The 25763-nt window shown below is 42.7% G+C and overlaps 1 protein-coding gene across 17 annotated transcripts in view; it reads left to right on the top strand.

Moving 5' to 3' along the window:
- SLC8A1 (solute carrier family 8 member A1) overlaps positions 1–25763 on the top strand; it is a 356279-nt gene that overhangs the window by 296796 nt on the left and 33720 nt on the right. For all 17 annotated transcript variants that reach the window (XM_070429080.1, XM_070429079.1, XM_070429078.1 and 14 more), the window contains one exon: positions 12064–12339. In XM_070429080.1, coding sequence (XP_070285181.1) covers positions 12064–12339 — 276 coding nt within the window. The remainder of the gene's footprint in view (positions 1–12063; positions 12340–25763) is intronic.

Genomic DNA, 25763 nt, shown 5'->3' with positions numbered 1-25763 from the left:
TTTTCGTTGTGAACACGGTTTTAGTTGTTGCTTATTAATCAATGCACCAGGCATGGGGGGTTTTCACCCCCAAGTGTGAGCCTTTGTACATGGCTTTTAGAGGAGGAAACATTTCAGCATAATCCTAAGAGGCGGAAAGAGGGAAAAACTTAGCCAATGTGTACCCATGCGCGCATGCATACGCACACACACACAACACCCCAAAGGCAGGGAAAAGACTCATAAGAGTGACTTGCAGCATTAATTCTTGCTGTTCACAGCCTGCTCCCGCGATAAAGACCTCATCATTCTGGTTCCTGCAATCACAGCTTTGACACACACACTCCCCACCCCTTGCCTCTCTTTTACTTTGCCTGTGTCTGGTCATGTCCGGCTGGTCTTGAGACCTTTGAGAGCATCGTAGACCAGAACCCCAGCACAGGGCTGAAAAGGAGCTTACAGATCAGCTCTTCCAACTCTCCTGGCTGTGGTCAACAAAGATCTGAGATCAAAGAGGGAAAGAGTGTCATCCTAGGTCACGGAGAGGCTGTTTTAGAATCTCAGGTTCTTGCTGGAGCACGCTGCATTGCTCTCCCTTTTGTCTTGGAGTTCGCATTTGTGGAGCCAGTACCTTAGCCCTTATTCCCTTGATGTTACCTAAGGACCCCGGGCTTCTTGATGACATGATGCTTCAGGATTAGGCAAAGCGAAGACCCAAAATTTTCCTGGGCCAAAAATGTAAAGGCACTGAATGGAGCGGCCCTGCACTGATGCATCGTTGTTTTGTGTTCACACCAGCCTCACAGCAGCCCTGTGCAGGAGGTGTTCGTGAACCCATTTGTGAGATGGGGAAATGGAAGGTAGGATTCACACCCCGGCCCAGGGCTCTGGTTCCCAGGCCAGTCCTCTTTCCATCTTGTCACGCGTGTGCCTCCCAGGGTATAATGCCTTAAGCCACAGGCTTAATTCCATTCTTGGTCCTTTGCTCTTGCCCCAGGGCCTGTGCACAGGCTGGTTCCCTGCATGGAAGGCTTCCCCTCCACATCTGGATTTTCTCATCCCTAAGGTCTCAGCTCACAGATCTCCTCCTTAGGGGAGTTCTGCATCCTCCCAGCCACGCTTTATTTTATCACCTTACTTCATTGTCCTCAGAGCCCATACTGATATCTGAAGTATCGTGTTTGTTTGTTCATTTTATTTATTTTTTTAAATACAGGGGCTTGATCAGTGACAAGCTGTGTTTACTATTTATTCAGAGAGGAAGGGAGAGGGAGAGAGAGATAGAAACATCAATGAGGAGAGAGAATCATTGATCAGCTGCCTCCTGCATGCCCCACAGTGGGGATCGGGCTTACAACCTGGGCATGTGCCTTGACCAGGAACCAAACCATGACCTCCTGGTTCATAGGTTGATGCTCAACCACGGAGCCACGCCAGCCGGGCCATTTGTTTTATTTGACTACTATCTCTTGTCCCTGGGAAGTTCCTTTAAGGTCTATTTTTCTTCATTTCCAATGCCTGACACAGAAATGATTAATAAATATTCACAGAACAAATGGATGGTACAAATAAAATCTCTCTTTCAACCATTCTATTCCTTTGGAAAATTTACTACAGATATGGGTCCAGGTTGGGGGTTCAGTCTAAGCTTATGGTTCAAATTAGTGACCTGCAATATTTTTTAGAGTTCAGACCTATACACTTAATAGCATTTGCACTGTGCCTTAACCAAATAAAGAAGATAGGCCATAGACTTACCGATAATAGAGAGAAAGAGATTTCTTTAAGATGGTTCATATTGAAGAAAAGCACCACAGCAGCCTGATTCAGGTTATTATTGGTGAAAGACTAAAATGCCACTGGCAGACAGACAAACTTGATTGTCAACACCCACTTACCCAGCCTACTCTCTTAAAAAAAAAGTATTCATGAGCAGTGAGGGCATGGAGATATTCCATCTGAATTTTACTAATGAGCTAATCCTCCCACAACAAGCAGATATTACTACATATAAGATCATATCTTCTCTTAAAAATCTCAATTACTTATTAGCAGCACAAAAGAGAAAGTTCGGGATGGCTAGCCTCGATTTTCCAGGACAAGAAATGGAAGCACGAGGCGCGTCCGTGAGGAGCACGTCACTCACCAAAGCCTCCGTTACCTGCGGAGGACCCTGATCACGGGGATCTCTTTGAAAATCACAACAGGGAGGAGAGAAAGGGCAAGCAGGTGAGGGGTGCCCCGAGGCACTGCAGTCCCTTTGTGCTGTGCAAACCGAGGCCATGGTCAGAACCTCAGATTCTCAGCTATGGTCACTACTTTGCCAGCAATTCAACTCACAAACCCTTCGTTAGAACAAAGTCCCTTCAAGGGTTCCTGAGACCAGGAAAGCAGTCGCCGAGGAGGGGAGTTGTTGCTGAAGGTCTAGAGTCCTTCCCATTTGCTACACAGAGAGATAGGTACCTGCCACCCACTTCACAATAGGGCCAATAGAAACCACTAGGGGAGAATTTTTACCAAAGATGAAAGGGAAAACAGACTCGTTAGGAAGAAGAAAGGATGTGGAACCAGCCATTTGGGGGAATGTTTCCCCCCCAAAAAAAATTCAATAATTTATATATGTTGCCATATACAGAGGGTTTTTTAAGAGGTAGTTATTTCCCTATTACACTGTTCATAAAACAGCCAAATGGACTTAGATGTTATCAGAATGGATTTGTCTGGACAAACCACAGTGATGTTTCTCTCAGGAATCCATGGGTCAAGTCATGGCAGTGAAGTAGTAGAAAGTGTCTTAGGTCTCATAAGCATTATTTACACTCTCCGAGCCTCCATTTCTTCATCTTTGAAATGGAGAAAACAATTCCTACTCTTCACAGGTTGCTGGGAAGATTAAGCGGGATGTATGTATTTTCCCAGGTGCATGAAGGAAAGCACTCACCAAGTAAACCCAAATGCACAGATTAATCACAGCAGCATCTTAAAATCCAGATGGTCTTCAGACTCCTCTGCCTGTGGGGCAGCCGCTGATACACATCAGCCTAACCCTTTATATAAATGTCAGCATTTTCCTAGGGCTTAGTGTGGAACAGTTTGCTAAAAACTGAAGGGCTATTGCTGCCCGACCAGTTCGTCCATGGCTCCTCTTCCCACACTCCAGGAGGCTAATTCACTCAGCTGCTGATATTTACAAAGTGTTGTCAGAACCCTCAGGCCGATCTTAGAACCCAGTGTGCCCACGTACTACCCACTGTACCTAAACCATCTAAACGAGCAGGGGCATCTACACGAGCTGAATATCAGTTCTACTTGTTGAGGGTTCATTTCTTAGGTGCTCGAGTCTGTAGGGAATAGGCTTCTCTATTGCAGAAACCTAAATTTCTGCGAATCCTACAATCCGTAAAGGGCAAGAGGACACTGAATTTCAAGATTCTCAGAATGATGTGGAGTCGTTGTACAAAAGACAAAACTTGCAGCAAAAACTCCCAAGACTTTTTATGTCAACCTATGCTCTTTTAGGAACACTCAGAGCATGTAGAGGAATTCTAAAAGAGAGATAGGCTGAGCAGTCGATTTTTAGCTTTAAACTGACTCATTTTGCCAGTAGTCAAACTGGCAGAGAGCTGGAACTCCTTAGTGGATCTGCTTTTCATTTTGTCAGTGGCTGCACTTGCTGAGAAATATTTCTGTCACCTTAGATATTTCTTGGGCTGTATTAACCATCCTAACAAGGTCCAAAATGGCCTGTGCTGGCAAGCGTTTTGTTGTTTGTGGAAATTTTCACCCAGGAGGTCATTTGTCCAGACAGGGTTGGAGGTTATTCACAGAGAGTGTGTTGCCTTCTCACATCCTTTCAAGTACTGTCACACATCCCCTGTGCCCCACCCTCCAGGTACGAGCAGTAACTAGCACTGATACTCGGGGACAGATGAACCACCGCTATCTCTAGCTTGAAAGCAGAGGGTGGGAATGATTAATAGGACCTATGCCGGTGTCTCCTAAGAACGGGCCAGCAGTCCAAGCTACAAGTCTACAGCAATCTTGAACTCAGTCTCCTCAGTGCGGGTGCCCTAGCACAGTAGATTCCAGGCATGGGATCTCCACACTAATTTGATTCCACACTGGCTAGTGCAGAGGGACCTCTTAGCAAGCCATCAGCCTTGCCCTCAGGCCTTTGGCTGCCTGGGATGAGGACAGTAGGACTGGAACCCAACAGCAGGGCTCACATCCTCTCCAATGACCCCCAGCCACACCAAGAGACTTTTTTCACAATCCAAATACATTGTGAAGGATTCGAGAAGGAGCGTTTTTAGAAAGAGCTGCTATGAAGTCAAGGTACATGTTTTCTGATGACAAGGTTTAACTTGGACTGAAAGATAGTAAGTAATCATTTGAATAGATGAACGATTGTACGGGTATGTCCCCAAAATGTATTACACCAGTGTGGGAAATGGAAGACGTGACCTAGAAATGGCATTGAAACAGTGGGTTTTTGTTCATTGGTATGTGTAAGTAAGGCTCTATGGATGACAATATGCAATGTGACCACCAAAAACCCAGTGCATGTATTTCTGAAACTTAACGTGTCCAGAAAGAGAAAGGGAAAAGGCCTGCCCCAGAGCAGACCCGTTAAGTGCCTCTTGGAGTTGCATTCAGCTCCAGGCACCATGTTCTGAAAAGGAAAGTTGTGACTGACAGCGCTCAGAGGAGCATGACCAGCCTGACACAGCATCCTGGGGTGAGGACTGAGAGTGATGTGAAAGTGACCAGCTACAAGCGCCTGAAGGAATGTTATGTGGAGCCAGATTGGATTTATTCCATACGGTATAAGGGATGGGTCCTGGACAAATTAGTGGAACCTAACAGCCCAAGCTGACAGCTTGAACTGCTCCGACTTGGGTTGTGAGATCATAAATGCCCTATTAGCTGAGACTCTGACCATTTGGCAGAAATTTAAAAGAAATTCACGTTAAATAGGGAGTTGACCTTGGTAAGCTCTGAACCCCTCCCAGTGCTTTAAGTTCAGTATTTCCTAATACCCATGTTTCAGTGGATAGAATCAAATACCTACCTTTTCCCTCTGTGCTTTGGTAACCCATAGATCTATAAATTTGAGTAAATTGTGTTTTGAGGTCTCTCTTGAAGGAATTATCTTGTAATATACTTGGTCAAAAAATTGCAGATATCTACTTTTCATCAGAGAATATATAAGTAAATGCTTCCTGACCACTAGGTTATACGGAAATGTTTATAGCATTTCTTCTAACTCCAGAACAAGAGGTAAATTCTTGTTTAGGAATGTATCTTAGGTTATTAAATTTAGTGGCATATAGAAATCATTAAGGGTTAGAAGAGATGGATAAATTTTTTCTCACTAGAAATTATATATAAGCATGTAAAAGGGAAAAGGAGAAGAAAAACATTTTAGATCACTGAGTGAGCAAGACAGTAAAAGCCACTGGGCTTAACTCAAGCCCTTGTATATCAAATACACACACATCCTGATACCAGAGAATAAAAAGTCATCACAATTAAATCACAGCTCTCTTCTTTTTCTCTTAAAAATGAGAAGAGGTAAATTAGCTGATTGCTATGGTCTCTTTTAGCTTAAATATTTTATGATTTTATCAGAACCTCTGAAAGTGAAGAGAAATGGAAATGCGCAACAGAAGAGTAGAATTTGATTTGCAATGACTGTGTATCATGTTGCAAAAGAAAGTGATAGGTATGGAGGAGAAAGTCCATTCCATCAAGTTAACCTGTTAATCTGTTTAAAGACAACAACCTTGGTGCTCCGAAACTAAAAAGACACAAAATTGAAATCAACCCCACTTGGTAAAAAAGGGACAAAATTTTAGAAAGAAATTATGCCCAAAACAATGTGTGTAGAATGAAGAAAACCACTGTAGTGATTCAGCTTCACAGCTAATGGTTTGTATATTTCACAAGGCTGCTAAGTAACACTTATTGGGCTCATAAGATCACATGGGTGACCGTGTGGTTGACCACAGATGTCATCCTTATATCCATCCTTTCACACTTCTGGAAAGTGTTCTGATCATTCTCACTGTTCCATCGTGGAGGATTCTTTTTAGAGAGCAAAAATGGACTAATAATTATAGATAGAAATGAATACCTGGAAGGAATCGAAAGTCAGACATTTCCTCAAATGAACAGCAGCATACGTTCCCCAAACTACTTTCTATTGCAGATTTGTGAAAATATAGGCAATTTTGCAGATTCTAGAGTGGAGAGCTAGATGCAAGCCAGGATGTTTGATTCCGAACTAGGCTGTTGACCTTTGACAACTAGAAATGAAAATAAGAACTTGTCACACTTAAATTCCAAATTCCAAAATGATCCCAACCACGATTCCCTGCCTTTATTTATTGTTTTGTTTCCTGGTTTAGTTGGTTCCCAAGAGCTTGAGAAAGAACATGTGACTGACTCTGCTGAAAAGATATGACATCTAGAAAAGAAATTGTATTTAGAAAGTAATTTAGAACACAAACATTACTAAGCAGTGTTTTCACATTCCTTGGGAAAAAAGCAACATTGTTTTTATAGAGCATTTAGGCATCAGGAAGAGATTGCAGATTCAAACTTTGAATCAATATTTGACAGATGCTATACCCCTCAACTGGCTTCAACAAGACATCATATGCAGCCAGTAGTTCCCAGGCTGTGAGATCAAATCCCAACTCAGCCACTTGCCAACTGTGTCATTATTTTTAGAAAGCTACTTAAATTCTCTGAATTTCATTCTGGTTCTTCACATGCACGAGGGGATTAATAATGCCCACCTCTCAAGGTCACTTTAAGAATTAAACAAGCTCAGGCATGGAGGAACGTTTAGCTAAGTGCCTGTCACTTAGTTAGACACCCCATCATGTTCTCTCCTTCAGTTTCTTCCTTCTTTTCTTTTCTTAAAATCAAGCAGCTTGGAGAAGCTGTAGCAATAATGTTTCATTCAAGCAGAATATAGTTTCTGTGAAATCAGGAAACTCAGGTCGGACTGATCACTGCCTTCCTTCTGACAATAACAGTGAGGGAATATGGCACATCTGTCTGCAAAGAGGTTTGCAGCTTTACAAAGGACTTGGACGTTTCCTCTTCTAGCCCTCATGACAGAAGGCTCTGTGATGTGAGAGCTAGGAAATCCATTTGACAGATAAGGACCTGAAGCTCTGGAAGGTCAAGAGTCTTCCCCAAAACAAGCTATCAGAACTAGAAATTAATAAGTTTTCTGACCCGAGTGTCTACGACACGCCAGCAGTGTCTTTTTCTATTTCTCAAAGCTCTCCCTGAGGCCAAACCCTGAGCATCTCCAGGGGGATGTACACTAATCTCTGGTTTGCTTTAGATGTTATGTCACCTGCAGGTGCCAAGACCAGGGGTTGCCTTCCATGATCACTTGTGCTGATGACAGTCTGTGTTCGTGCTCCAGAGCAGGGCCAGTGCAAGCACTCTTCTTTCAATAGCGGAAGTGATCCTCTCTCCACTACTTGTGGTTTTAACGATTTGGCTATTTTTGTAGTTATATTTTTAGGATGTCCAACATGTATCAAGGAAACCATGTAAAAGGCTATGGAGCCGATTAATCAAATACACCTTTTTTTGTTATCTTTCCATTAGTAGAATCCATAAAGCTGAAAAGAAGGATTCTGAGATAAGAGGATCCTTTGCTTGGGCTCCTATAAAAGGAAACCCACCAGCCTGCCGTCTCTGCTAATGCAGAGAAGGGGCTGGAAAGGATGACGCAGCCTCCAGTGCCCTGGGCTGGCCGGCCTGCAGAACCGGCAGATTACCATCAACTTTGCTGTCACATAAAAGATGCTCCCAGCTCCGCTTTTTTTTTTTTTAATGCTCCACTCATCTTTGCAAGGAACACACTTTTAAGTACAGTCCAGATGGTGATGGATGAACATGTTTCTTTGTCCTTCTCCAAGACAGGGTAATTGTGCATCACCCGTGCAGGCAGTGGTCATTTTTAATATTTAAATGACATCTGAGTTGGAGATTAAAATCTGTAAAGAGCAATGAGATCCTAGGGAAAAAGAAGGGGAAGCCACTTCTACTTTCAAATGCAGTAAAACAGATGCGCCTCCCATTCCAGACATTAGTATTAAAATATTTAAGATTCCCTGTAATGCTAGAAGCCCACAGGAGGAAATCTCTCTCCTCTCTCTCTCTCTCTCTCTCTCTCTCTCTCTCTCTTCATTACACATGTATAGATCATGAAGTTGATTCCAGAGGGCAAGGTACATTTTGTTTTTAAAAGCCTAGAATGTAACCCCTGATAACCCAGCATATGAACTGAGCAATTAATTAATGATATGGAAATACAGTCACAATCTTTAATTATAGGAAAATAGTAACTACCATAATAACTATTATCTTGAAATATCCTCAAATACTTTACAGAGGTGATGTAATTTTTTTCCGGCACACCCCTCATAGGAAAGGTGTCATTATGTTCATCTTGAAGACAAATATAATCTCTACTCTCGATTTATGTGTCATTTCTTCTGAGAAGCTTCATGATTTGTTTCCTTGTTCATCTTCACAATATGGACTTAGACACTCAAAATTAAGTAATTTTGTAGAGTTAGGGGCAGAATAATCTGTATTTCTATAGATGATTGGTTAAAATTCAATGTTTTCTAAACTGTTTTGATCATATATCCTATGAAATTGTTAAATGTCCACAAATATGGAAATTTAAAAGTATCAGGTACAAAATAGATATAACTTGAAAGTCTAGTGCTTTTGCAGAGCTTTCCTGGGATACATGCAGGCCCCTCCCCCGCCCCGGCCTCCACTTTGGAATAGGCAACTGGGGAAGAAGGAGGTAGAGAAAGAATTAACATGGTTCTTTTCTTCCTCGTTCCCTCCAATTCACCCTGACAATTGCAGCTCTCACAGTTCTATCTGGAGCTAACATTTAGGGTAAAAGGAAAATGGGAAGAAAAGTGAAAGAAGGAAAAAAAAAGAATAAATGGGTGAAAGACACAAGAAAGGAGTGGGTTATAGAAACACAGAATGGCTGTTCCTACACATTAGCATTACGGCATAGGAGGCTTCTGAGAGGGTGCCATGACAAAATACCACAGACCCACAGACTAGGGAGCTTAAACAATAGGACTTCATTTTTTCATGGTTCTGAAGGATAGAAGTCCAAGATCAAAGTGTTGGCAGGTTTGGTTTCTCCTGAGGCTGCTCTCCTTGAGTTGGGAGAGGGAAGGGCCACCTGCTCGCTGCGTCCTCATGTGGTCTTTCCTGTGTGTGCCCACATCCCTGCTGTCTGGCTGTGAGTCCCAACTTCCTCTTCCTATGCAGATACCAGTCAGCTTGGATTAGCCTCGTTTTAGCTTACATATCTCTTCAAAGGCCCTGTCTCCAATATATTCACATTCCGAGGTGTTAGGATTTAGGGCAATGATTTTGGTGGAAACAATTCAACCCATAATACGTACTTTTTTAAAAATATATTTTATTGATTTTTTACAGAGAGGAAGGGAGAGGGAGAGAGATACAGTGTTAGAAACATCAATGAGAGAGAAACATGGATTCAGCTGCCTCCTGCACGTCCCCCACTGGGGATGTGCCCGCAACCCAGGTACATGCCCTTGACCAGAATCAAACCCGGGACCCCTCAGTCCACAGGCCGACGCTCTATCCGCTGAGCCAAACCGGTTAGGGCCGTACTTTTATTTAAAAGCATCTCCTGCTTTTAGGCAAGGGTGATCTTAGAAATATGTAATGACCGTACAGCATGAGTGCCGAAGGAAATGGTTGTTAGAAGATACACTGAAGCACATTAAAATGTTCCAAGTTCACTTGAGTGAGCATGGATTCGAATTGGGCAGAATCAACCCAGAAGTGGTTAGGAGTGCTCCGCCCACAGGAGCTAGGAGAGAGACTTCGTCAGAATGGAGGACATAGTTTGATTGGCTGTAGCTTAAGCAGTTGCCTTTTGGGGGAAAGCTGAGGTGGTAGTCTGTGATTGGTTGTTCTTAAGTTTCATGTTCTCAGAAGCATATTTACAGGGATCCCCATGGCTCAGGTTTAGTCTGCTTCCCTAGGTTACTGAGTATGAGAGCCATCTGGGTCTCCTGGCTCCTTGTTGAGTTCCTTGAACACAGTCGACAATGCTTGTTCCCTCCAGTGAGTCACTCAGGTGCCCTGACTTAAGCCCCCTCCCGGTTAGTCTCCCAGGGTGATGCCGTTCACCTGCTGGTGGCTTCCTCCCAACAGTTTACGCGAGACCTTCCAGAGCCTCAGAACCAGACAGATCCTCCAAATTCGTTTGCCTGCTGGTTCTGACCATGACCTCCTGGAAGAGCTAGCCTCCGCCTCTCCTCCCTCCCTGTAAAAGGACAGATGACAAACCCAGATGTTCCCCTTTCCACGTTTTGTGAGTGAGAGGGTGTTTCCAACATGACCTGCGCCAGAGGGGGCCTCCCCGCGCAGAGTCCCCCCTCCACTCCGGGGAGCACTCACATGTGCTCTGTGTGGGCAGTCTCAGGTCCAGCAGTCCTCTGGGAGGTCGGACAGACTCCCCTGCCGCCAGCTGCACCAGGTGAATGCGGGGCGGTAGACCCTGGAGACGAGGTTGGGGGCTTGGGGTGGTGAGCAAAGGCCTCAAGGAGAAGTTCTAAAATGGCTGCGAAACACACGCATCTGTGTTTGCCCCCACTTTAGAGAGAGCTGACCTTCAATAGCCTGATTTAAAAGTATGTGAATGGGAGTTATGTCACACCATTAACGAAGTCTCCAATTTTGAACACTGTTACATTGATTTTGTGGTTCCTTTAAGCGGTAAGCCTTTCTTTCTGCATTTAAACAGTATGCATTTCTTTCCGTATTGATAGTATAATCTAATTGGCAAAATGATGATATGTGTATATATTATGTAATTAAGTAGTTATATAAAGTCAGGAGAAATTAATGCATGTATTCATTCACCTAACAAGCGTTTAGCCAGCTTCTTCCACATGGTGGAAACGAGGCCAAACATTCTGAACACAAAAATGAACGCATTCCTGCCCTTGACGGGCTCAGCGTTACCTGGGGAAGAGAGGCAAAGTGAACAGGTATAATCTAGAGAGACTGGGCCTCATTGGACTCCTGCATGACAGTCACCCCAAGGCCTGGTTCATACGGACTGCTGGGCCGCCTCCCATCCCCAACCCCCTAGTTTCTGATTCAGCGGGGCCAGAAATGTGCATTTCTAACACGTGCGCAGGTAATGCCGCTGCTGGTGAGGCTCCACTTTGAGAGCCACTGATCTAGTGTTACAAGTGGCAGCTGAGGAGGAGTTTCCAGCACTGGCTGGAGGGCCAGGGGGTTCAGGGAAGGTTTCATAAAGGAAGAGAGTTTCAAAGGACAGGTGGGGAAGGATCAGGAGGGGGGATTGGGACATGCCAAGTACATTTAGTTCTGAAGGACAAAAGGAGAAAGTACATATGGTTTGAAAAAGAATGCAAGGAATCCCATTTGGCTAGGATGCAGTTTGAGTTTGAAGTAGCTGCGGGAGATAAAGCTGGAGAGAGATGCAGGCCCAGAGTCACGGTGGAGGGCCCGGGGTGAACGTTGTCCTTTGAGGATTATAGACCCATGAATGTCCAGAGCTGAAGTTGGAAGACAGCAATGTGTTCCAAGGAAAGAATCCTGGTAGAAGAATTCTGTCAGTTCCCTTTCTTCAGAACTGGCTTCCTTCTGAGTCTGGCACAGGGCTCTACGGCCTTTTGGAAGAAATCTTTGTCATTTCTCTGAAGTGACAAATCTCACTGGAGGTGACAGGAGAATAGAAAGGGTGTGTTGATTGCCTATAACCAGAACTGTGTGGAGGGGATTAAGTTTTTTTTGCCATTAATCCATGACATTGAGCATGACCTTGAGTATGATACAATAATTGTTTCATAATGATCGACTCTTAGAAAACTCTAAGCTTCACGCACCTCCAAGGGCCTCCAGGTCATTCCCAGGGGAGGGTGACAGGCCTGGGAAGGAGGGGTTGGAGAGGGGGAGACCCTGATAGCAGAAGGAGTGATGAAATGTGCTCCGTTCCTTTCTCTCTAGGGGAAGATGATGACGACGACGAATGTGGGGAGGAGAAGCTGCCCTCCTGCTTCGATTATGTGATGCACTTTCTGACTGTGTTCTGGAAGGTCCTCTTCGCCTTCGTGCCCCCTACAGAATACTGGAATGGCTGGGCCTGTTTCATTGTCTCCATCATCATGATTGGCGTACTGACAGCTTTCATTGGCGACCTGGCTTCCCACTTCGGCTGCACCATTGGCCTGAAAGATTCGGTGACTGCGGTCGTGTTCGTGGCACTCGGAACTTCAGTACCAGGTAGGGAATACATTTGCCTTATGACCTTATCCTGCCTAACAATTGCAAGGTCTGTGATAACAAACCAGGCCTCTGAAAAGATAGGAGCCCAAAGGCATAAGTAATGTCACTGCCAGGACATTGTCATGGCATTTTTCAAGGTTAGAAAGCTGATCAGTATCATGATGATAACAAGAAAGCATTCCCAGAGGGCCTGCATGGCCTGCATGGTGAGGGCAAGTTGATTTGATGGATAGATTGGTAGATGAGCTTCCCAATACAATTAGCCCTTTCAAAAGGACAAAACAAAACAAAATTACAGAATCATGTTCAAGAACAAAATTTCTGTCTTTTATATAATTAGTAAAGTTTGGATGATTTCCATGAAACTCTGTATTCATTAGGTAACTAAGATAAATACTGACTGAAGACCTGATTTAATGTTCTCTTGACCCAAGTATTAATGGGAGTAAATAAAAGAGGCAGACATTGATGGGGACAGGGAAAAAGTAACCTCACAAAGTGCACATTTCATGGGTTTTCCTTCATGCATTCCTATAAGCTGAATTTTTCTTCCAGCCCACAACTGTCGCTCATTATGGTTGGGCAGACTTCTGAGTAAGACATCATGCTCCCAAACATGACATTAACAGCAGTAATTTTAAAACTTTTGTGGAGCTTCTGGGAGCTTCTTTAAAAAAAAAATGCGAATGTCTGAAACCCACCACTAACCTATGGAATCAGAAGACCTAGGGTCCAGAAATGTGTGTTTTGACCTCACCGGTGATTCTGGTGCACATCAGAGCTTATTGTAACTGAAGTCTGGGCCTCTTCCCCAGCACTAGTTGACACCTTGACAGATGTACGGTATTAACTTTGAGCAGCCCGCATTCTCTACCATGTAGTACAGTGGTTCTCAACCTTGGCTGCACATTAGAATCACTTGGGAATTTTTTTTAAATCCTGATTTCTGGGCCTGATCCTCCGGAAATTCTGTTTCTTTGTTACTAATGTTGTGGCCCCACCCCATAACAAAGAAACAGAATTTCTGGAGGATGGGGCCCAGAAATCAGGATTTTAAAAAGATTCCCAGGTGATTCTAATGTGCAGCCAAGGTTGAGAACCACTGATGTAGCAGGTCAAGGACAGGTGTTACAGTACTTGACCTGGGGGAAAGGCAGGACTTAAGGGGAAATACAGCCCTGCTGATGGTACCATTCAATGTTCCATAGTTACCACAGCCTTTTGTCAACGCTGTGATTTCTGCATGCCATCATTAGCAACCTTGGCTTTTGGTTTTGAGTCTGAAACAAGTACAGTTTGAATCATGTATATCCATTCACTGGAATCCACTAGTTCAGTGGTTCTCAACCTTGGCTGCACATTGGAATCACCTGGGAATCTTTTTAAAATCCTGATTTCTGGGCCTCATCCTCCAGAAATTCTGTTTCTTTGTTATGGGGTGAGGCCACAACATTAGTAACAAAGAAACAGAATTTCCGGAAGATGAGGCCCAGAAATCAGGATTTTAAAAAGATTCCCAGATGATTCTAATGTGCAGCCAAGGTTGAGAACCACTGCTCTAGTAGTTTTCCACTCAGATACACATCATCTCAGTGACTGAGTATCAGTTACTTAACTTCTCTGAGCCTCACTTTATTTGTAAAAGGGGGATAGTCATACTTTGAACTGCGGTAAGGACTGGAAAAAATGCCTATAAATTGTGCATCTGGTGAAGCTTCTGGGACATGGAAGGAATTTAATAAAATAGTAGCTTTTGTGATGAGTTATGTTGCATAGCTTAGGAAGATCTGACCAGTATGTATCTGGTCAGCCATAGCATATGTGCTACCCAACTGATGGACAATTTAGGGGTCCTAATCACAGGCCTGGCATGTTTGCTCAGACTTCTGGCGTGGTTTTGGTGTCCAATTGAGTTGATGGGGAGCCAGGGGATTTAGAACATACTCTTATTCCTGCTCTAGTGAACAGGGCTATGCAAAGTCTTCCAGTTGTCTGCTCATCCTCCGAGCAAGGCAGGCTGCCTCTCAACCTCAGCTCTGTTCTGGCAGTTCCAAATTTGGTCTTTATTTTGAATTTTTTCCAGAAATTTACCAAGTAGGAAGAAAATTGTAAAACACTCATATTTTAAGTTGCTTTGTTTATAGAACATATATACAACTAAAAGAACTAAATGCTTGAGGTCTACTTTGCCTAAGGCTTAAATCACTCTATCAAATGGTGCCCAGATTAGCACATACTGTTGTTGGCTGTGGCTTTAACCCTTGAGGAAAATATGTTCAAATTATGGTAATAAAGGCAAAATTAGGTCTCCCATCACAGTTATTCAAAATCAGCAGTTGGTCCTAGCAAATGCATCTCTTGCTTTCAAAATTTTTTTTTAATTTCCCAACTCCTCATCTCAATATCTCAAAACTGGCTCCTTTTTCTAACACCAGTCTTCCAAAATGGCTCCCTGCATCTTTTGTATGAATGCTTTTGAATGGTGTGCCATCATACAACTAAAAAATATTTTTCTGTAACACAAAATGTGGATTACAGTAAACCTCAGCGTTTGGAGGATCATTTGTTCTGCCACTTAAAACCAGCTCAGTTCCCAGGGAGAGGCATCAAGAGGTAAGAAAGCCTGTTGGGGAGAATACAACAGAATAATTTGTTGCCAAAATGCTTTCCCTACACTGCCGTAAATTCTTCCCATCGGGATACAGATTTCTTTGCTCTGCTATTGGGAGAATTTCTGTAATTTGTTGCAATATTAACTGTGCAGCATGCTCCCCAAACAATATATTCATAGGCAATCACAAATAATCATATCTATATAAACAGACTTTTATTTTCAAAAAACAGCTGTGCAAATTGAACAAGATGCTGAATGAACATAATATTTCTGACTTTTCCTCACTGATGATTCCGAGCAGTGCTTTATTTTATCTCCTGAATTTAAAAAAATAAGAGTGCTGTTGTTCCCCCGTGACAAAGCCCAGTTGCTACAGGCAGAAGAAGGATGAGGAACACTCTTCCTCTTTGCTCACAGTCTCCCATTAACTGGCATTGGTCCTGGGGCCCAGCTTTTTCTCTAGGCTGTCTTTTTTTTTTTCTTCAGTACATATTTATTATTTCAAGATAGCATTAGAATTCAAATATATTAAGCCAAACTGTTTTTTTCTTTCTATTGTTGACTCTATTACAGCTGTTCCCACATCCCCCCTTTGCCTCCCTCCACCCAGGCCCGCCCCTCCCCTAGGCCCTCACCACATTATTGTCTGTGTCTGTGAGCTATGCATATATGCATATATATTCTTTGCTTGATCTCTCCCCGTCCTCCTCTCTCTCCCCTCCCCTCTGAGATCTGTCAGTGTGTTCCATGCATCCATTAGGCTGATGTCTTGACCCTTTTCCTAAAGGAGAAGAGCTCCTGGTGAGTGTCTGATTCACCGCTGCCCCTTTCCAGGTGAGACTCTTAGGTTCTTAGCCTGTGATGGCCTGAAGGGCATTGGAAGCATTCCCTGCCTGAAGGCAGGATTAAATACCATTTGAAGTATTTTTTTTTACCAAATTGCTGAAAATCCATGGGAAAAAGAGCTTATGACTTTGTAGGTGAGACAGAGCTTCCTCCTCATACCAACGGGGAACAAATGCCCCTGGCAGAGAAACATTCCTGAGGGTCTTCACTCCCCTCAACCTTAGGTGTGCACAGAGAGCTCCAAGACCCACACAGGTTAGTAGAGGAAGGACCTGCTTTTCCTGAATCACCTTTTACAAAGCTGCCTGCCCGGAGAAGAGTCCTGAAGTCTCTTTCCACCTCTGTGCATCTCTGGTCTTCATAAACTCTTAAAAGTGTGGCGGTCATGCAATTAAAGTTTATTTCTGTAACATGAAATGTAGATTGCAGTTGGGGTGAGCTGAAGCCTGGTCTCCAGTCCTCTTCTCTTCTCAGTTCATGCTCCCTGGCCTGGGCCATCACATCAGACTCCAAGCCTTGAATGCCATCAGTATGCCAATGATTACCAAATGTGTATCTCCAGCCTTGAATTTCCCGAGTCTAGATTCATATACCAACTGCCTTCCCTGTATCAATGCCAGATGTGTAATTTGCAGCTCAAAATTACCACGTCCAAAATAGAACTGTTGATTTCCACTGCCTAAGCTCCAAACCATGTTTTCTTCAACCCTTCAACCAAACCATGTTTTCCTTCAATCAAACCATGTTTTCCTTCAACCAAACCATGTTTTCCCAGATCTTGCCTTTCTCAGGAAGATGGTACCATCATCCAACCAGGTGTCTTTGGTTCCTTTTCCTCATCCCCACAGTCAGTCCATTTATAATACTTCTAAAGTGTATCTTGATCAAACCCACTTAGCTCCCTTTCTACCACTACACTCTGGTCTAGACAGTAGTACTCTCTCACTCAGACCTGTGCCCTAGCTTTCTGTCTGTCTTCATGCTTCTGCTATAGATTGTTGTTGTTTTTTAAATATATTTTTATCTCAGAGAGGAAGAGAGAGAGAGAAAAACATCAATATGAGAATCATTGATGGGCTGCCTCCTGCACACCCCCTACCTGGGGTCGAGCCCACAACCCGGGCATGTGCCCCGACTGGGAATCGAACCATGACCTCTTGGTTCATAGGTCAACACTCTACCACTGAACTACATGGGCTGGGCTGCTATAGATTGTTTTAAAGATATCAATCAGGCCACATTTCAAGGGCTTCCTATTTCACTTAGGATAAACCTTAAAAGCATCGTTCCAGCTTGTAAAGACCTCTGTGACTCAGCTCTCCCATCTTTCCATGTGTTTTCCCCACTATTCTTCAGCCCCACTGGTCTTTTACTGTCCTCCACACGCCAAGTTCGCTCCTTTCTCAGGGTTGAGCTAGCTTTCTAAAAATGCCCTTTCCTTCATTTATACAAGACCGGCTCTTTGTCTCCATTACATCTCATCTTAAATGGCACTTCTTTAAAGAGACCTTTCCTAACCATACAACGTGAACTGGTCAGCCAGCTCTTCTGTATTATATAGCCTTATTTTCTGAATGTATTCCTTTCTGTGTTTATTTATTTATTTATTCAAATAAATATTATTGTTTAATTCAGTGGTTCTCAACCTTCCTAATGCCGCGACCCTTTAATACAGTTCCTCATGTTGTGGTGACCCCCAATTTCACTGTTACAAATTGAACATAATTAAAGCATAGTGATTAATCACAAAAACAATATGTAATTATATATGTGTTTTCCGATGGTCTTAGGCGACCCCTGTGAAAGGGTCGTTCGACCCCCAAAGGGGTTGCGACCCACAGGTTGAGAACCGCTGGCCTAACTCTCCTCACTGAAATGTAAACTTCATGAGAGCAGAAAACTTGTCCTTTTTTTCTCTCTGCCATATCCCTGGCTGCAAGAATAATGCCTAACATATAAGTAATGCAGTTGTGTGTGTGTGTGTGTGTGTGTGTGGTGTATATAGATGAATGTACAATAAGTTATTTACACATTAGTATGAATTGGTTCAGTCAGATTGCTTTCTTCTTAATACCTGCTAGAGACAGCTAAGAAAGTTATGACAGGGAGATGAACAGTAGATAATCTTATTTTTGAGGAATAGAATATGTCTGAGTAGGGATTATAGTAAGAAGGGGCAAAGGTAACCTAAGAACACCAAGAAGCTCAGAATAGAAACATTTTTCCTTTTGCATAATTTTAGCTGTGGTGGGAACTTTGATGAGGAACAAGATATTATTTTTTTGCCTTTATTTTTTCCTCTGCTTCCAAGACTCAGAACTCAGCTTGGCACTTTGAAACGTTAGGCATACTCTGTGGAGTGCTAAACAGGCATTTTGCAATGGCCTGGCCTGTGTTCCTCGCTATGTTACATCACATGGCTTCTGTGGAATAACAGTTTCAAAATTCAAGAGGGGAAAAATCTAAGAAGGAACATTGGGAACCCAGCTTTTTTTATGCGAAAGACCACCTGGAATGGCACATTCTTTTAGCTTACAGTTATTTACTTGGGTAAAACCTGGGTATATCGAGTCAAGACATTCCAGCTTCTATACTAGGTTCCAAATATGGATTGTACTTTCATTTCTTGCTCCTCTTGGATTCGGAAAAGTGAGAATTCTTTCTTAATTACTCAGGAAACTCTTAGGTGCTGATGAGTTGGGGATATTTTTACCTCCCTAAGTCCTGCCCTGGTCTTTCTCCAGACATCTTGACGGAGCTCGCCTATTGCTCCCTTCATCTTCCCTTTACAAATGTTCACTCCTGGAGCCAGAGCAGTTTAAAAACTGGGCATACGAGGCTGTCCCTTCACCTCTGGCATCGTCAGATTTTCTGCTGGCTTGAAGTGTTATGAATATCTTTTGGATTCTGTCAAGTAGGAATTATTTCACGCTAGAGATTTTTAAGTGGAAAAGAAATAGGTTTGTTTTGTTTTTTTCCTGTAAATAGAAACGTTTTAGAAATAAAACTTTTAGAGGAAATGCATGCCACTTTAAAATTACATCATTTCCAGACTTCTAAATATCATAGGAAGAATTTTATATACAACTGGTTATACCAGCTGTTTACTTCGCTCTCGTAGTACAGGGGTCATGAATATATGCCAAGGGGGTCTGGTGACAAGAGCTTTAGAACTGAATTCAGGGAAGCGAACTCCTGTTACTCACTGTGTGGCTGGAGTCCATCTATTGACTCTGAGCCTTGCTTTCCTTGCCTGTAAAATGGGCATAAAAATATGTGGCAATTTAAATAGAGCCAATGATAAGATTAGTAATGTGGATCTCAGAGCATTTTGTAACTGACAGCTGCTACAAAATGCAGGAAATAATTTTCATTATTTGCACTGAGTTTAACTCTTAAAATGTCAACAGTAAGAAAAACCATGAGAAAATTAGGATGAATGGGGAAAGTTTCATGAGTAGAGAAAGAAGTTTAAATTCATCATGTAGTTCCATTGTATTCAAGGCATAAACACCATGTATATAATCTATTAAGTTGTTTAGATTAAAGTGATGTGAAGCTATTTGCCTCCTCCCAAAATTTATTTATTTGTGTCCCTTAAACTTTTTTTTCGAAAGTTAGATTTTCTCTTTGTCACTGTGCTAGAAAACGTTATATTATTTGTTTTTGTGACAAAAAAAAAAAATTAGCTATTGATGGTTTAAATTTTTCATCTTTTAATTTCCTGACTTCTAATTATTCTGAAACTAAGATCTTCTAGAGCATATTTAAGTAACAAGTTTATTATAGTTTATTATGTCCGCTGCCTTGTTTTTCAGTGGGTCCTAAAGTGACTTGAATGGTTGTGCAGGTTGTTTACCACCATCTCAAGGGGTCGCCATAGTCCAACTGAGACTCCTGGACACACACTGAGTACCACATCCACGGGAGTACACGTGGTGGCCCCCGGGAAAGGCCACTTGACAGCTTATACGAGACTGAGCACCAGCATCCTCAGTTACATGAGGAAATTAGGACTCAGAAATCATGTGATTTGCCCATATTTTGCCCAAGTTTATATTGATAGTAAATTCTGGAATCCATATTATTGTTCTTTCTCCTCAACGAATACTTAACCCCTCTATCATTCCACCTTGGATGTATTTTTAAGATAAGCTTTGCATACAGAAGCTTTCCCACATATCTCACAATGTTTGGAAATTACTCATTTCCCTCTTTGCTTCTATTTTAGTATTTTCCACTTTTAAAGCATGCAACAATGAGTTCATATTTTAGCTCCTTGAAGTCAGACTTTGTCATTATTTCCTTTGACATGGAAAACAGCTAGTAAAGTCCCTACTTCAAAAAATTTCAGAAATGAACAAAGACCTATTTCTATAGCCATAAACGCGTAGCAGTTCCTGCCTGTAAAAATTGAAACACTAGGACAACTAGAAACTCTTTTAAATATGTTCAGTTCTGACCTAGCTCGAAAACAAAAATAAATAAATAAAAATGCCCAGATAATCCTCACCAGCACAGCCATGTGCCGCTAATGGGAGTGACCACAGAAGGAGATTTGGTCATTCTGGGGCTAGACCAGAGCTGCCTGTAATACATGGTGACCCAGGCCCCGGGGGCAGTGGGCCCTGAAAAGGCATATTAGTGACACTCTCCCAGCAATCATGTTCTGCAAAGATTTATGGGAAATTTTGGGAATCATGTCCTAGTCTTTTTAGGTCTCAAAGCATCACTGGAGGTGACTGTCCAAAGCATCTCTCAGCGCACTTGGTCTGTCCCTTCCTCAACCACAGAAAAGGGAACACAGCAGCACCCCACCCAAAACACTTTTCTCAGGACATGGTACTCCTTCACTCTGAATTCCCACAGTCATCTGATCTACCTTGAAAAACAGTAGGAAAACACCCACCCCACTTACTAGCTGTATGACACCCTCAGGGGCAAAGTGCTTAACTCCTCTCAGCTTAGTTCCTAAACCTGAATTATGGGGACATGAGCATCTATGTCACAGAGCTGTAGCGAGGATTACATGAGAAGCGCAGGGCCTAGCATATAGTTGACACTCAAAAAGAAAAAAAAAAAAGGTTAGGTCTCTTTTCCCTTCCACTTCAATGCACTGGTGAATGGGTCTAGGCCTCCTATGGTATTCTGCTCAGCTATCTTGCAACAATGAAAACAAACAGAAGATCAAGAAAATTCTCAGACTCTCCCATGTTAATAATGAATTGGACATCCCCCAGTGTGTTCCTGTTTCCTGCCATTTCCCCGAATCTCCATGAGCTTTATCCTCTGAACCTTGGCGTTTCGGCTCAGAAAACACAGGCTGAAAAGGAAGTGCCCTCGCTACAGTGTGTACACACATTTAATTGGATGATTAACATTTCACATTAATTTAAGTGGAAATGAGAAGAGAATTACTTTACTCTGAGCCAAGCCATTCCAATGGCTGGGGTGTCGGTTCCCCCAAGAGAGCCTAAAGGGCAGGTATGTTTGGTTTCCAGAGACTCTACTAAGCACTCTGTTTCTTTGTCACCATAAAAGTCAGGACTGTTGAGGGGCCCTCCGATCTGTAGTCAGGCCGAGAGGCAAAGCCAGTGGGGACTGGGCCAGAGGAGCGGCTCAGGCAGCCTGACCGCTCAGATGGCTTTCCTTATGCCATCTGAGGGACCTTATCTTCACCTCATACCAGTGAGGTGCTGTCTGGAGCTAAAATGCACACTTTCCCATGAATATGTGATGTCACTAGAATTGGAGGGGGCCCACAAAGCAAGAATTGACAAGGACAGAGCGAAACAAAGAAAAACTAGACACCAGGTGTCACAAGATTTGCTCCATAAATGGCACAAGAACTGCCTAAATTAACAAACACTGGGGAACAGCGTGTATACAGCAGGCCCAGAGCATCTTGTAAAAACCTGGGAAAGGTCCACCCTGAAACTATTTCTATCCTTGACTCTTAATGCTCAATAGAAGAGTTTGTATTCAGTACTTGTAAGGTCTTTTTGTTTGATTCCTTTTCTCAGTGGGCCACACTGCTTGGGCACCTGGCACTGAGCACAAGGCTGGAGAGGGACCAGGATGATAACAGGGATGTCAATCTCCCAGGAGGTGGTTGGGGAGCAGGGGTGCTCAGCATGTGGCATGAGGCTCTGCAGAGCCATCGGATAGTGCCCCAGCCCCACACCAGCTACCTCCACTCAGTCCCACAAGAGTCGCAGTATAAGAGAAGGGGAGCTAAAACAATTTCATTCTGATCTCTATCTGGGCCTTCTTACATACTGTAGGTCAGCCAGAGCGAGGACGCTTGGCAGAAACATAGTGTACAGGTGTGTGCGTGTGTGTGTGTGTGTGTGTGTGTGTGTAGTGTTTGAAGACTTGGTGTTGTGAATGAGTTATGTGAATAAATATAAATTTCCTCTTCTTTTTAGTTCCAAGTGTGTTCTAAAGGGAGCAAGCATCAAGTGTAGCAAATGCATTAGGCATTTTTGCTCCCTGAGGATTAACAAAGAGTGTGCGTTTCAAACAAATCTTATAAATGTTGACATGATGACTTTCATTTCTCCTTTTTCACATTTGAAAATAAGATGATGAAAATGAAAACTTTTAAGGACCACTGTTTTCTTCTTTTTCTTCCAAATTGAGGCCTCATCCTGCATCTTTAACAACTTTACTGAAGTATAATTTACTTACCATAAAACCCACTCATTTGAAAAATATGATTCAGTGATTTTTTTTTTTTAGTCAGTTGACTGTGTTGTGCCATCATTACCCTAATGTGGTATTAGAACATTCCATCACCCCAATAAGATCCCTGTTGGCCACTTACAGGAAATTCCCACTTCCACCTCCAGCCCAGCCCCTACTAATGTATCTTCCGACTCGAAATATTTGTGTTTTCTCAGTTTTTCACAAAGATCACCTTTAATTTATAAATACCATAAATAATCTACATGATAGTAATTGTATTTTAATAATACATAATGTTAAGGACTTACCATGGTTAATCAATTTCTATATATTGATTCCTGTGTATATGTACATATACAGTTGTTCTTGTACATATTAAAATTAAATAGAATTTACCATGGATTCTATAATATTTTAAAGTAATTTTTATTTTATTCATCACAAAATCTCTATAGACATTTCGCAAACTACAAGTGAAAGTAAAATGTATTTGGTATCCATCCCTTTTTGCATATATGGATTTTTTAAAAAATCTTTATTACTGAGAGTATTACAGATATCCCCTTTTCCTCTCATTGCCCCCCTCCACCCAGTTCCCACCACATCCCAGGCCTTCACCACCCTATTTCCTATGTCCATAGTTAAGATCTTCGGTTAATCTCTTCCCATCCATCACTCCACTTCCCTCTGAGATTCATCAGTCTGCTCCATGTTTCCATGCCTCTGATTCTATTTTATTCCACAAGTTTATTTTGTTCATTAGATTTCTTGTTTTTATTTTCATTTTTAGATTCAATTGATAGATATGTATTTATTGCCATTTTATTATTCATATTTTTTATCTTTTTTATCTTCTTCTTCCTCTTCTTAAAGAATATCCTTCAACATTTCATGTAATATTGGTTTGGTGGTAATTAACTCCTTTAGCTTTTGCTTATCTGTGAAGCTCTTAATCTGACCCTCAATTCTAAGTGAGAGTTTTGCTGGGTAGAGTAATCTTGGTTGCAGGTCCTTGTTATTCATCACTTCGAATATTTCTTGCCACTCCCTTCTGGCCTGCATAGTTTCTGTTGAGAAATCAGCCTTCAGTCGTACAGGGGCTTTTCTCTTCCTGCTTTTAAGATTCTCTCTTTGTCTTTTACCCTTGGCATTTTACTTATGATGTGTCTTGGTGAGGGCCCCTTTGAGTTCTTCTTGTTTGGGACTCTCCACTTCCTGAACTTGTAAGTCTATTTCTTTCACCAGGTAGGGCAATTTTTCTGTCATTATTTCTTCAAATAGGTTTTCAGTATCTTGCTCTCTCTCTTCTCCTTCTTGCACCCCCATGATCAGAATGTTGGTATGCTTGAAGTTGTCCCAGAGGCTCCTTATACTGTCTTCAAATTTTGGGATTTTTTTTTTTTGTTCTGATTGGGTGTTTTTTGCTTCCTCATATTCTAAATTGTTGATTTGATTCTCAGAGTGCTCTACTCTACTGTTGAATCCTTGTAAATTAGTATTTATTTCAGTTAGTATAGCTTAATTTCTGACTGGTGTTTTTTCATGTCTTTGATATTCTCACTAAGATCCTTGAAAGTCTCACTAAGTCCCTTGAAGCTCTCATGAAGATCCTTGAGTATCCTTATAACCATGGTTTTTAACTCTGTATCCAGTAGTTTGCTTGCTTTCATTTCTTTAATTTGTGACATGTTCTTTGTCTTCATATTTTGGTTGTTTCCCCATGTTTGTTTCTATGTATTAGGTAGAGGTGCTAAATCTCCTGGAATTGGTAGAGTGGCATTGTGTAGTAAGTGTCCTGTAGGGCCCAGAGGCTTGGGCTCCACAGTCACCTGAGCTGAGCACTCTAGGTTTGCCCCAGTGTGGGCTGTGAACACTGTCTTGTAATGGAGCATTGATTGCTGTTGGTGCCACTGAAAGGAATTGACATCCAGGCCAATTGGCTGTGAGGCCCAGCTGCAATTACAATGAGAAAGCTGCTGTGCAGGAAACACCTCTATGGAGGAGGACTTGCTTTAGTGTGGCTTTGCTGCTCACTGAGTCTGCCCCTTGAGTGTGTGCAGAGTGGATGTGTAGAGTTGTAATCTGGTATGGTCTGAAGCTGTCCACCAGTTGCCAGGTTCTAGGGTCTCCGGGGAGGTTCAAAGGCAACCACTGCCTGGATCCACCCTCCAGGAGCTATTGGTATTGGGCTTGGAGGTGCCCAAGCGAGGCCCAGCTGTGAAACAAGGTAGGCTTGTGCTAGGGCTGGGTATTGGGCCTTTTATCTATAGGTTTGGGGCACTCTGATACCAGCTGCAGCTTGTTTAAGAGATTTTAGCAAAGTCTGAAGCCTGAGCTAGGAAAAGCCACTGCAAACAGGTTGGGTGGGGCTGCAAATTGGATGGGGTGGAGTCTTAGGGAATCACCAGGGTAGAGCAAACAGTTTGAGCCAGACTGATGGAGACACAGATATGACTGCAATCAGCTGTGTGATTGAGGAGGTCCCAGCACAAGAACAATGACCCCTGCACGTACCCCTGTTCTTGTCCCCGGGTTCCTGCCCCAATTCCAGGCAATCCAGTTCCTCCATGTATGTGTCTGCATTGACCAAACTGCCTGGTGCTGGAACTCAGAGGGATCGAGTCAGAGTAAATTCTTGTGCCAGCCCTTTAAAAGGAATACCTGGGTCTCCAGCAGCCTCCACGTCTCTCAGCCATAATCCCCACTGGTTTTTATGGCCTGAAGTTACAGGGACTTCTCTTTCCAGCTCTGGAACCCTGGGCTGAGGGTCTGGTGTGGGGCTGGGACCCCTTGCTCCTCACGGTGGCCTCTGCAGAGATAATCTCCCACCCAATTAAAAACAAAAAACAAAAAACAGTACATGTGGGTGTCGGACCATCCTGTTCTGTGCTTCTACCCCTCCTATCCATCTCAGTGTACTTTCTTCTTTACTTCTCTAGTTGTAGGACTTCCATTTAGCCAGCCTTCAGGTGGTTTTGAATAATGGTTGTTCTGTATTTTAGTTATAATTTTGATATGATAGTGGGAGATAGCGAGTATAGGTTTACCTATGCCACCAGCTTAGTTCTCCCTGAGTATATAGATTTTTATACCTTTTAACACAATCCACTATCCTCCCCCCAACAGTAATCTTGTCTCATGTAATAGGAATTGCTGGAGGAAATATTGTGCAATGGTACTTAGAATTAGTCCCGCGAATCTTGGGATAACACTCCATGTTTAATGATATGTAAATGCTAACTGTCCTTGGCCAGGTCAGATGGTTGATCAGAAC

This window comes from Myotis yumanensis, unplaced genomic scaffold, assembly GCF_028538775.1.
Source record: "Myotis yumanensis isolate MYYU_CA2020_CCGP unplaced genomic scaffold, mMyoYum1.0.hap1 SCAF_11, whole genome shotgun sequence".
Classification (NCBI taxonomy): Eukaryota; Metazoa; Chordata; class Mammalia; order Chiroptera; family Vespertilionidae; genus Myotis; species Myotis yumanensis.
This window is presented reverse-complemented; position numbering and strand designations above follow the sequence as displayed.